General features: G+C 33.7%; 1 protein-coding gene across 2 annotated transcripts in view; it reads left to right on the forward strand.

Moving 5' to 3' along the window:
- The window catches only part of AFG2A (AFG2 AAA ATPase homolog A), a 339,619-nt gene that overhangs the window by 109,424 nt on the left and 215,839 nt on the right, over positions 1-14,356 (forward strand). For both annotated transcript variants that reach the window (XM_059923550.1, XM_059923551.1), the window contains exon 14: positions 8,220-8,346. In XM_059923550.1, the coding sequence (XP_059779533.1) occupies positions 8,220-8,346 (127 nt within the window). The remainder of the gene's footprint in view (positions 1-8,219; positions 8,347-14,356) is intronic.

The raw sequence follows: 14,356 nt of genomic DNA on the forward strand, positions 1-14,356 counted from the left end.
GATGAAGAGAACTTCTTTCGGTATAGATCTAAGAAACCAGGGAAGTGGAGATTTTCTTCTCACTCTATTTCATTTCTGCATCTGAGCACACAGTCTTACAGTATATTCTGTTTTTTCTGTTTTAGAAGGTTTGCCGTTTTTTAAAAGGTCGTTTTTCAAGTATAAAAATATCTGAGAAAGTATAAAGGTCTCCTTATCTGGAAATTTTTGCTGTTCAAAATAATTTGTTCCTTGAGGACCCTGAGGAGCCAAATTATCACTACATTTGAACAGCTAATGAAAATGAAAAGAATTCTCATTACCAGTGTATAGCAGTCTCCTGCTAATACATCTTGTATAAACAAAGTGTCTTTTAGTAGTTTATTTATCAGGCTCACTGTTTTGGGCATAGTTATGAAGGGCTTAAGAGGAGTAGTTTTTATCTTAGAATTATGTTGGTGGCTTTCATAGAAGAATTTAAGGAAGTTTGATACTTTCTACCATGTTTTAAGTAAAGCTAAGTAGAGAACTGGCAATGTGAATCTGCATATATCTACTGACCTGTGCTATCCTGGCTTCTGAAAATCTTCAATCATATATCACGTTCATGCTTTATTTCAGTAACGTTTATGTGCCAGACACTCCATTTTCAGTTTAATTTGTTAGGGTAACTTGTAAAAGGTTATAGAGATCTCTTCATTAAGCCAGGTATACTGGTGATAATTATAATGATAATGCTTATAACTGTTATCTATTGACATTTCCTTTGTGCTAAGTATCAGGCTAGATCCTTTATACATTTTATTTAATTTTGAGGGTGGTATGAGTATTTCCATGTTTGACTGAGAAAACTGAGTCTCAGAGAGGTTCAGTAACTCTTCCACAAGATTACACACAAAAAAAATGGTAAGGCTTACTAATTGAACCCAAGCTTACTGATTATCAAAGCTCTTTCCTAAATTCAAAGCAAGCTTCCCGATGAGTACTAATCAATGAAGATTTTACTGGAATGATTTTAAAACCTTTATGTTGTATAATCATATATTATAATTACTATAGAACTTTAGTTTTCATTGTCACCATTTCTAGATCTATGGTACTTAAGAAAATGACGCATGTTTAGAAGCATTTTCTCTGCTTTAATTTTTAGCTTGAATAAGTTTGAACTTGCATGAATTAATTTTCCTTATTTTTCTTTTGTTGGATTATGTTTATAACAATAACCTGGGGACATCCAGGATTGTGAAAAAAATCCCTTCAAAAAATTGCTTTTGGCAGAGGGTAAATTGAACTGTGAGTTTAAGAATCACTTGTTTCTCTAATACTGTGTTTGAGTCAAAACTATACAAATGTAGTGAGTGTTGCCTATGTTAGCTTGGAATTTTTACTGGGAAATCATGGCATGATGGAAAAATACATACTTTTATGTCATTTTCTGTGTTAACACTTTATACAAAGCTTCAGTTATTCAGAGCACATGCAGCTTACACAGCTCTAGGACAGCATGTGAAGGTAACTCATTATATATGTCTGCTTTTATAGGGTATGTTGTTAATCTAAAATAATTTATTTACTATTAGGTTCAAGCTGAATGTAGATCATAATCTGACAGCATAGTTTATCGTGAAGTGGTCAGCTAGAATATTCAAGGCATTATTGATTCTTGACATGCATCAAATGATTTTTGCTTTCACTTTCTGAGTTTCTTGGCATATATTTCTGAATATTACTAAGCCATAAAAAAGAATGGAATAATGCCATTTGCAGCAACATGGATGGACCTAGAGATTTATCATACTAAGGGAAGTAAGTCAGAGAAAGACAAATATCATATGATATTGCTTATATGTGGAATCTAAAAAAGAAAAAAAGATACAAATGAACTTATATACAAAACAGAAATAGACCCACAGACATAGAAAATGAACTTATGGTTACCAAAGGGGAAAGGGAGGGGAGGGAGTTTGGGATTAACATATACACACTACTATATATGGAATAGGTAACCAACAAGGACCTACTGTATAACACAGAGAACTATACTCAATATTTTTGTAATAACCTATAAAGGAAAAGAATCTGAAAAAGAATGTTACACATATAAATAATAAATAATACAAAATATATAAGTATATATATAAAACTGAATCACTTTGGTGTATACCTGAAACTAACACAACATTGTAAATCAGTTATACATGAATTAAAAATTTTAAAAAACCCAAAAATACCCCAGAACTAGTCTTCCATGTGATTTTATTTTTCATGGATTATAACTTGCTTAAGTATTTGTTCTCTTGCTGGACTTTTTAAATATATAAAAATTGTCTCTCCTTTAAATTTTTTTTTTTATTTTAAAGAAGTGTCTATCAAGGAGCCAGAACTGTAATTATTGTGTTATCATCTTCAAGGTATTTGATCAGAATATAATTCATATTCTTCCTGAACTTTAGAAAAACAGGGAAAATAAAAAATAAATATTGTATCTGTTTCCTCCTGCCCCAAACTCATTTTCCTTTAGGTGGTTATACTCACTGCTTCAAGGAAAACCAGCTCCTTCACAAGTATGTAGGTTTCCTAATCATGGCAATTCATTTTAAAAGAAATTCACATTGGGCTTGTCAGGATCACGTAAAGAAAGAAAAAGCAAAGTAGGACCTGGAACACTTGTATGTATTCTTAACATTTTCAGTGAGTGAACAGTATCTATGCAAACAGATGGCCTCATAAAATCTACAGTTTCTCTCATTAGGGAAGTTGATACTTAGGACTCAGAAGTATCATGTTTGTAACTCTTTTAATTTTAACCACTGTACAGAAATCATTTTGCAAAGAAAACTTTTTTGCTGATCACTTTAAATGTTGATCACAGACTTTTTATCTTTAGTTAGTAATAATTTTATTGGCTTTAGATTTGAGAATCCCGAGTCCATTCTTGATGCCTTCGATTACTTTTGATGATTTTGGGAAATTCTCAGGTTGTGTTTCCTGAGATATGGCTTCTATTTGAGTCTCTCACTTCTCTCCTTATGAGACTGCAGTTACACATTTCTTAGGCTTTCCACTGGGTTCTATATGTATTTTTACTATTTTCATTCTTTTTTTCTCTTTGTGCATCAGTTTGGATATTTTCTACTGACGTGCCTTCCAGTTCAAGGATCCTGTGTTCTGTTGTGTTTAATCTACTATTACATTCATCTTTTTAATTCTTAATTTTAGTTATTATAATTTTTAGGTTTAGAATTTTTCTTATGGATCCCAGATCACTGCAGAAATTCATCATTTTTCTATTTCTGTGTTTTTGTTTTGTTTTTTTACTACAATTCAGGTGAATTTTTGTTTTTATCATCTCAGTCCCATCCCTGTCCAGATTACAAGCTAATTTAACATTGTTTCAGATTCTAATTCCCTAGCATCCTTCCTCTTCTTAAGAGGAAACTAAAAGGAAGAATGGATAAAGACTAAATGATAGTCTAGAAAAATCTTTTCCTATTTATCTTTTTATTTGTAGGATATAGGGTTTTGAGGAATGGGTGAATTAGGGATGTATATATTCAATATTATGCTTTTGTTGATAACATTGTATCTTGGGCTTAATTGTTCCATTTCTTTTGTGGACTCCATATCTAATGCTTGTTGTTGGGTTCAGTGTCTAAAGCGATTATGGTAATGGTTATTTTTCTATTCGTGAAATGTTTTACCCATTCTTAACTTTAGATTAGTTTATGTCAATAGAATGTGGTGGTGTGTCAGTGTGCTTTCAGCATCTAAAAATGGCATTTAAAAAGCCCCTTAATTTTTTTTTTCTTACCTATGACTTAAATTCAAAATGAAAGACAGTTGTATAGTTTTTGTTTTTGTTTCCCCTGATAAGCTCTCATGTAAAAAATGCTTGTAATGAAGCTTAAATGTGACATCCTTTCATCTTTAAATCTGTTATTTTCTACAGTGATTTATGTTCAAAACATTAATCCAAGTTTATAAGATACTGAAATACTGTTCGAATTACATGATGAAAATTTTTGTAAATTTGGAATGCCTTTAAATGTATTCAAATTTTTTGTTTTATAAAGTTTGAAGAGTTAAAACCAATATGTGTATTTTAATAATAATAAACCTGTGTTATTTGTTAAACTTACTCATTTTTTAGCCTCTTAACATCATTGTTCAATTTTTCTTTCAAATGTTACCACGTAGGAAAGTTTGTATTGAATGGTGCTCAGATTCAGTACTAGCCCTGGCTAAACCTAACTTTGATAACTATAAGATTGCTCTCCTTTCTATAAAAGATTCTAAATGTTCTATATAGTATGATCATTCATGGTTATAAGTTAGAGCCACTTCTTCATTACTGATGGGGTACATCAGTTATCTTAATCTAGTTCTATTTAGTTACGTTTATTCTGTCCAAGTTCTTGATTTAAACTGAAAGCAAATGTTATCCAGAGTTCTTGAATCAGTCTTTCAGGAACTATTCTGTTACTTATTTTGGAAAAGCAAATGAATGTGGAGTTTTCTTTCTCCCTGCTAGACTCTAAGGTCCTTGAGGAAGTAGGGACTGCCATCTTAATGTTTTCATTCCCATTTCCTAAAGCCGTGTCTGGCCTGCTAGGCAGTGAATGTTTATTGAATAAATGAGTTGAATTGAATTGAATGAATTGTTGCACTTTGTAATAAAATTACCCCCCTCATTTTTCCTCTCATTCTTCTCTCACCTTACCACAATGATGTTTGCCTAATCTGAAACAAAACCTAGTAGCTATTTTTTTTACTTCTCAGCAAGTTCAGCTAATACATTCATACTTCCCAGTAAGACATCTAGCAGTCTTACTAATTCACTGGAGGAAGAAGGGAGAGTGTACATAACATAGCTAAGGATGGGTTCTGACATTATTTGAATATAGTTCCTATTAGGAGAAGGCAAAGCAAGCACTAGCACACATAAGATTTAGATGTGGCATGGACCCAGGATTTTTTCTTTTGATGGAAGTATGCCATTCACTTGAAGCTATTTAGTTATGTTACACAAATTCCTTTAGGTAGGTTACAAAAATTAGAACTTTATCATTATCTAGTAACGCTGTTAGGGTAATATTTTTTTTTGGTGTATGTGTAACTCTCTCCAGGGCTAGGTAGTATAACATTCCTATGGGGATTCACTCTACTCTCCTTGCTGGCATATTTTCTGAGGAGTCATTCGATGTAATTCTTATCTTTGTGCCTCTGTAGTGAAGTGTTTTTGTCCTCTAGCTACTTTCAAGATTTTTTCTTTATCGTTGATTTTCTATTGTTTGAATATGATATGCCTAAGTGTAGCTTTTTGGCATTTTTCCTACTTGATGTTCTCTGGGCTTCTTGGATCTTGGTGTCAGACATTAATTTGGGGAAATTCTCAGTCATTATGGCTTCAGATAGTTTTTCTATTCTACCTGTCTTCTCCTTTTGGTGTTTCAAGTACACATATATTACATATTTTGTTGTTGTCCACAGTTCTTGGATTTTCTTTTCTGTTTCTTTTTTCTTTTTGTTTTTCTTTTTTACTGTTTTCTTCAGTCTTTTTTTCTCTTTCCTTTTCCGTTTTGGATGTTTCTATTGACTCATACTTAAGCAGAGAGATTCTTTCCTCAGCCATGTCTAATCTGCTAATGAGCCCAATAAAGGCATTCTTTATTTCTGTTATAGTGTTATAACAACCTTAGAATTCTTTTTGAGACTTAGAATTTCCATTTCTCTGCTTATGTTGCCCCTTTCTTGTGTGTTGTCTACTTTGTCCACTTAGAGCCCTTAGCATATTAGTCATAGTTTTAAAAAATTACTGGTGTGATAATTCCAGCATTCCTGCTGGTTCTCTGGTCCTCATGCTTGCTCACTTTCTTCCAACTGTGTCTGTTTGCCTTTTAGTATGCCTTATAGTTTTTTCTTGATAGACATGGTTTACTGGGTAAAAGGAACTGTGGCAAATAGGCCTTTAGAAATATAGTGGTAAGTGAGGACACAGTGAGGAGGTGTCGGTTACCAGCCAGGGGAAAGGAGTCCTCACCTGACCATGCCGGCCTCTTGATCTTACCAGCCTCCAGACTGTGAGAAATGAACTTGTGTTGTTTATAAATCACCTAGTCTGTGGTATTTTGTTATAGCAGCCTGAACGGATTAAGGTACCTGTGATCTCACATTTCTGAGGGATCTAAAAAGAATTGTTAATTTTTCAGTTTATAGAGCTTTTTACTTGTTATTAGGAGGAAGTAGAGCCTTCTAAGATTCTTATATACTGGACTGGAAAACATACCAAAACTGCCCTTTTGTGATCTGTTTTCTATATTATAGCTGCTGTAGTCCTCAAAAACATAAATCTGATCTTGTCATGTCTCTACTTGAAACTTCCCATCAACTTTAGGACAAAATCCAAACTTAGTAATTTGGTAATTTGGATAGTAAAGCCTTTGTCATCCAGCCTTGGTTTATCTTGCTCTGCTAAGAGTTTACATTTTTACATTACTGCTATGCTGTGCTACTCTGAACTGTTTTCCATTTTCAGTGTTCTGTGTTCTCTCTCTTCCCTATCTTTTTCTTTGCTGGTCTGGCCCCCACTCATTTTTCAGGTCATAGGTTAGAAGCCATCACCTCTGGACAGCCCACCGTGACTCTCCCAAGACCTGTTCGTGTGACCTTCCTTTGCCCCTTGTAGTGTAGGATCACAACTAATTAGCAAAGTAGATACAATTAAAGGCCTTGGATGTAATCTGTTGGCATCCTTAAATACTTACCTGCTTGTAGTCATCATGAAGGAGCCCATAGAGCTTTCGCTAGCAATGTTCCTATCTAACATTTGGAAAAGTTATATTTTGAAGTGTTTTTGGAAAGATATATAATCTATTTATTCAAAATGTTCAATCTTAAGTAGACTCAGATCAGCAAATCCATGCACCAGCCAATTGGTTACTTGCAGGAATTAATGTTAACCAAGACAAATCTCAGTGGCTTCCCAGATGCTCCTTGCTTGGTCCCAAACTTTTTGACATTGGGAAGGACCATTTAATAAATTGACAGTGTAATTTATATAACAACCTGGAAGGACCAACCATTTAATTTAATTGACAGTATGATTTGTGTAACAACATCATGTATGTCTGATTAGTGTGAGTTCGAGGCTACTCTCCTTTGTTTCAAGTTTTTGAACTTGTAATGCACACTGAGATCTAAATTCTTTTATTTAGAAATCCTGATTACCTTATTATTAAATATGTGATGATTATACTAAGGTGTACTTGCTGTCATGGGTGCTAAGACAAAGGTATGAGGTGTGTCTCTTCTATCCTCTTTCCCTCTTCTCCCCCCCTCCCACTCTCAACTGCATCTGATTGAATTTATATGTTTAATATACTTACAATGCTGTTTCACTCTGTAATTGTCCACCTAGATGTTTATTATATATTTCCCAATTCTGAACAGAGCTTAGTAAATCCCAGCTAGTGCTAATGAGAACTATTATTGTGGGGCCTTGATTGTGTAATATCAGGGTTTTGTTCACTATTAAGACCTGTTGAGTTTACTTCTTAAAAATCAATATTCAGTAATTTTTTGTGATCAAGGAAATGAGATTAAATTAAGGTGTAGTTTGTTCAGGAGTAGCTTTGTAATTGACCTGGTGCGTGAACAAAAGGAACAAAATAAAATGGTTTTTTTTTTTCCCCTGTTTCTCCAGATATGGGTATTGTGATGACCCCCTACTTGCTGATGTGTTTCTAAGATATTCTTAATATTTTAAAATATCAAGATAGGTCAGAAATATCCCGTTTGCTATAGGTTTGTAAAGAGTTTTCTGTCTTGCATAGGCTTTAAGGTTCATGTGAAAATGAGTCTGTACCTTATTCATTTTTTTATTCCCAATTCCTGTCAGTTTATTTGCCATATAAAATGTAAATATCGATTAAGTTAAATAATTACGTATTTGATGAACTTTAAAAAATAACCTTATATCTTACTTCCCAGATCTTTTATATTTGACACTCTTAGCATTTCATTATTGGAGAGAAAATAATCATGGTTGTTGATGGAGGAAAAGAAATGATTTAATATAGTTAGTTCTTGGATCTAATTCAACAAGTAATGAATTCTGAAGCATGCATTTTATGTTTTGAAAAAGACAATGTTTCTTGTTATAGAATATATGATCTTTTAAAAATAGTAGAGTATTTGGGGATAGATAAACAGATTTTTAAAACTTTTTTAAAAAAAATCAGTTCATCAGGTGCTGGGAATGTAGCCGATCGTGTTTTGGCTCAGCTCTTGACAGAAATGGATGGCATCGAACAGTTAAAGGATGTGACAATCCTGGCAGCTACTAACCGTCCAGATAGGATAGACAAGGTAAGAAAGAAGGCAGTCTGGGCATTTTAAAATCAAGAACTGGATCGTTTGATTATGTTGGGGATTTTTGGTTTTTGGTTTTTTTTTCTGTCAAATTACTTTCTAATCAGTTTGTCATTTAGAGGATGCTGAAAGATTAAACTAAAGGAAATGAAGATAACTGAGAGAAGATTTTGTTTATGTTTTTATTACTTATGTTTGGTATTAATGAAACTATTTTGTAACCCCTTGAGTTTTCCCTCCCCCATTGTTGCATTAAATTCTTAGTATATTTCCCTAGAGTATTTAAGTTCTGGAATTCTTTTTGTGTTTCATCTGATTTATTTTGAGAAGTTTTTAACATTTTCATTCATATTAAGGTAAGCTTCCGGCCGTTTACTACTAGTTAGACTCGAGTTATTTTCAACAACTTTCTAGAAGTCGTGGCCTATCAGTTGCTTTCAGAGTATTTAGAATAAAAATGACAATAGATTTTATTTCTCTTAAGAAGTTACTTAGGCTTAAATTAAGCTACATAGGTGCAAAATTAACACTTTCAAGCTATTGCTACCACTACTTTTCCCCAAGTCATATTTTAATAAATGAGTTTACTTAACTTTTAAGTGCCTAATTTATACTTAATGATCTAAACTGAGAGTAAAAATTTACTCCCAGGGCGTGAACCAGTTTCTCTTTTTTTTGTTGCTGTTATTGTCTCATGTCCATGACCTTATGAGCTCCTCCCTCCCTGTGCACATATATACAGACTTTCAGTTTTAACAGTGGGATTTTGAAAGAAATCATCTTTTTGAAGATATGAAAGGAGGTTTTATGTGGGAAGGTATTTTGCTGTGGGATAAAGTCCCTTGGTCAAATGCAAGTAAGAAAGCTTTGAACCTTAATAAGTTAAATTGTGCCCTTTCTGCTGCAGTGTTTTACAAGAAGCTAGGTAAGTTGTGAGCATTTGTAGGATCTGGGTGGGTGCCCAGACATCTCTGATGTCTATAAAAAAGATAGAATTGTGTGTGTCTTAACAAGAATTATAGAAAATGCTGAAAGAGACCTTAAAGATTACCTAATCCCACCTTTTGGTTTCAATGAATCCAAGAATCATCTTTATTCAGGTAAATATACATTGTATTTTTATGACATTTGTCTCCTGGTTACCCCATGGCTAATGAGCTCTAAAATTTCTTAGGTTTTTTTCTCTACAATGTCTAATCTAATAGTGACCTTCTTTGGTTTCTTAATGTTGTATGTCTTTGATGTTAGACACATTTCTTGAAGAAGGACTTTGGGCTCATAGTAAACTTCTTGGGTTCTTCTAAATCAAGCTGTATGATTTAGCTTGTTTAGTGCTTGTATTAATTTTGTCTTGCTGTGTAACAGATTACCTCGAATTTAACAGCTTCACACAATACTAATTTATTAGTGTTTCTGTACGTAGGTCAAAATCTGGGTGTGGCATGATGGAGTTGTCTGCTCAGGGACTCAACAAGGTGTTGGCCGACCGTTCTCATCAGGAACTGATATTCCTCTTCTAAGCTCACGTGATTGTGGCAGAATTCACTTATTGTGACTGTAGACCTAAGGACTAAATTTCCTTACTAGATGTCAGCTGGGGGCCACTCTCAGGTCCTAGAGACCCACATACATGGTCCCTTCCATCTTCAAAGACAGCAATGGAGAATCTCCATCATATTTTATCCATCTTACGCTTTAAATTACTATTGCTAGAAAAAGCCTAGTCTCTTTTGAAGTCTCACCTGATCAAGTTAGGCCCACCAAGGAAAATCTCTCTACTTTCAAGTCAGCTGGTTCAGGATCTTCATTACATTTGCAAAAGCCCTTCCCAATAGCATCTAGTCCAACATTTGATGGAATAACTGGGAGAAGGTGTGTGTCTAGCAGAGGACCAGAATCTTGCGGCTGAGCAGAATTCTTTCTACTGCAGTGCTCTTCAGCTTCTTCCCCAACCCCTATGTGAGTTCTCTTCTGGGCACTAAGAACAACTTCCAACTTTCAGAGAGACCAACTTATCTTTGCCAGTCATTTGATTGGCTACAAACCTGCTCCTTTGAAATGTCCTTTTCTGTGGATTCTATCTTTTCTCAGATGGAGCATTTCTCTGCCTTGCCTTGTCCAGATATATCTTTCTTCAAGTTATACATATAATCTCTCTTAAAATAGAAAAGGATAAATGAATTTAAACTCCTTTATTTAAAGGATACATTTTTCATGTTCTTTATATGTATAACACGTAGTAAGCCTATTATTTAATACAGTAGAATTGTTGACTTACCTCTTTTGCTTACTTTTCCCTCTGTAAGATATAGATTGAACCCCAACTGTTGTATTTTGCAGTAAGGTGAAATTTATCCTAGGTTTTACCTGTACCTGATACAAAAGACCCCAAGAAATTTTTAATATAAACCTAGAGATAATAAGTTATCTTGGGCCACTCTAAGGTTTTGGACCTTTTTTCAGCCTCATCTTAGAATACGTCAAAACCCCAAAGATAATGGTAGATGACTTCCATTCTTTTTGGGATACTTTAGTCTGTGGATATCTTGGCTCTCTTGGAGAAAATGATTAACTGGATTTTGGGCAGAACTTGTCTCCGAAGGTGGGAGATTGAAGGGATGGAAGTGGTTCTTTTTTACATTTCTTTTTGCATTGTTTTTAATATGTTTCTTGCTTGCTAATAATACTTGCCTTAGAAGGCAGATGCTGTGTTTTATTATATCAACTCATAAGTGACAGTCTCCAATATCACAGTTTGAGAAATTAAAGTTTGGAAAATATCTTGCCAAAATTCTAGTCATATTTTTGATCTTTTATAAAATGTTACCTTTAATACCTTGGTTCTCAAACCGCCTAATTGTCCAAAATAAGTGTTTTAAGTACCAATATTATTACACACTGGTAACATCTTTTGACTGATTAACTTTTGCTTCAGGAGGCTTCAGAGAGAAGTGCAAACATATACAAACACACACATATATATATGTGTATTTATATGTATGCTTGTATGTTTGTGTATATGCATGCATCATATATATATATACACATGTACATACATTGATTAGTTTTTAAAATTAGGAATCCACCAGCTAATCTTGGATGAGCACATTTAAATTAAGATATTGAAAGTGTTTGTAATTAGATACAAAGACTTAATTTTCTAGGTCAGGGGATCTAAAGGCCGTTTTAATTTACTATTCAAATTTTTCAAAATTTATAATGTTTAATTTGTAATAGATGAAATAATATAATTATGACTGGCAGTGAAACATAAAATTGGTAAATGGAAAAAGTATTTTTAAGTGGTAAAACAGTGCCTTCAGGGTCATCAAATGATATGCTATGCTTTCAAGTACAACTTTGAATTTAGTACATTGAACCGTGGTCTAAATTCTGCATATGTTCTGTCATTGTACAAAAAACACTGCTTTAAATAATCAGTGATTTTTGTAAAAATATTTTAATCATTTTCTATTTCAGGTAGAGTTCCATATTCATGTGTAGTGTGGATTTTTTGTTAACTGTACTTCTGTTATTACTCAGATGGTATAAACTATATCAGAAGTATATTTTCTGGATTTTTTTCTCTGAACTATTATACAGCATTATTTGTGTATTGTTTAATAGCACTATAAAAAAAGTTTCAGCACATGTGTGACTAGAACATGGTGTCCAAACTGTGCCCTGAATGTGCCGTTAGAAACAAAGCAGTCTTAAGAGATGATTTTTTTTAAAAAAACAACTTCCTGTTATGAAATGAATAGACATAGTTTTCACCACCTGTCTTGTCTGGAGGAAACGGTAGTAGGAAGAGAATAGGCAACAAGAGAATTAAAGTAAATTTCCTGTGCTGATACTGAAAGGTGGAGATTTTGTTTTTGGCTTAAAACTGGAAAGAAAAAGGACTGTTCTAGTGTGAAAGAAATAATGCATTTAGTCTAACTTTGGCTACATTTAATTCAGGTGTTTGGCCTTGTAAATTAGCTAGCTTACTTTACAGTCCTTTTGCCTGTTAACCCACAACCTCTATGTCATGATGACCTTAAGTTAGTATATTGGAACGGAGAGAATTCTTGGACTGTCAGAGGAGTGAAATTGATATCATTATGTGACCCATATGTTGTACATTTTTAGTGTCTGTTTTGGAAAATATTTCAGTTTCATATAGTCTGGGGAAACTAAAGCTGGAGTTTCCGGGGACTTCAGCAAGGGAAGTGAGACACATAGCTCAAGAATCACATTATCCTACTTCCTGCTATGTCATATTTACATGTCAAACACAATAGCTGTAATGTAGCACACTAGGCTGAGTAAAGTGATTGCTTGGGGTCTCCAGTGGTATCCTGAAGTCTCCATAGACCTTTTACCCCCCTACCCTCCTCCTTCAGCTTATAGATAAGTGAAGAGAAGTTGCATCCTTAAGAGTCCATTTTGCATAAGAATGACAGGATATGAAGGACAGATGAAGATTAATGAGATTGTGATGTCAGGTAGTTACATTGTCTTTAGGTTGATGATGGCCTGGATTTCCACAGCATCAGGAGACTTTAGAGCAGCAAACAACTAAATTATTTTTGATGCCCAAGTAATAGTTAAAAGCCTGGACTCTAGGAGTTTATATTATTCTTTGTTAGGCTATTGCTTACATGGCCCCTTTTAGGAGAGTATAGTGTTCAATCCATGGTATTTCATGCATTTGTGTTGACTATTAAGGAAGAAATGATCATGTCTTCTTATCCTAGTGTTAAACAAGCTTCAAAATTGTTTAATTTTATGAATATTTTAAAATGTAGTCCCTTTGGTTACTTTTAGTACTGATGCTTGGTATATAATAGGCTCTCAATAATGATTACTATTGTAATTATTATCTCTAGCCTGAAACCTGGTTTTCTTATAATAGTAAATTTGTAGAATTTTTAAAATTCTGCTCTAAGCCATCCATGGAATAGATTGCTCGATTTTTGGTAGGTTTTGTAGAGGTCTTGAGTAATTCAGTGTTCAGAATTATTTTCTAACTTAGTATGTTTAACTCATGGAAGTTATAAACTGGCATTATTTTCCTTCCAGTTTTTCTGGAAGATGGATTGATGGGTTAAACATGACAATATTTTTATTTCTTAAATACTATAAAAGTTGATTTTATTGATTGCTTTGTAACATGGAAAAAATTAGCATGTTTAGAAATGTCAGCAAATGAGAAGCTAAATATATGTAGCTTCCAATTTTAAATGAATTGTGTTCCAAAAATACCTTCAGACAGGTTAAAAATATGTTTGTGAATGGTTTTCCTCCCCACCCTTCCTAGTTATAAATTAAAGGTCCCATTCATCTATTATTGCTGTTCTCAGCTAAGTCAGTACTAAAAAACAAGCTGCTTGATCTAAGAAACATTAAAAGTTTAAATGAATCATAATTCTTTACTTTCCTGTGAGTATTTAAGGAAAGGATGCTTATTGATCTTTTATATTTATCAAAATGATGTGGAGAGTCTTAGGGTGTTAGAAGGTGAGCCACAGTGTGGTCAGACTTGGGCTACTGCTTCCAAGGTCATCTTCCAATTTCAGCTTTACCATCATTTTACAGGACTGTTAGAAGTAGTTTTATTATTGTTGCTGAGTGTTTGTTTCTTTTTTGTTTTTTAAAATGCCAAGTGTTTTCACTATATCTATTATGGTAGCAGCTGTAAGGGTTTCAGCTTCGGGAAAGGGGTGTTGGAATTTGGTCAGAGGTTGTATGCATATGTGGGTCATATTTCATTTAGAAGTTAAGATAAAGACTGTCTGTCCCAGGGGTCAGCAAACTATGGCCTGTGAGCCAAATCTGACCCATCAACTGTTTTTCTACATCCCATGAGCTAAGAATGGTTTTTACATACTTAAATGGTTGGGAAAAAAAGATGATTTAGTGACATGTGAAAATGATGTGAAATTCAAATTTTGGGCCTCATAAATAAAGCTTTATTGGTATATAGTTACACTGATTTTTGATGTATTGTCTGTGACTGCAT

Source organism: Balaenoptera ricei, chromosome 5 (assembly GCF_028023285.1).
Source record: "Balaenoptera ricei isolate mBalRic1 chromosome 5, mBalRic1.hap2, whole genome shotgun sequence".
Taxonomy (NCBI): Eukaryota; Metazoa; Chordata; class Mammalia; order Artiodactyla; family Balaenopteridae; genus Balaenoptera; species Balaenoptera ricei.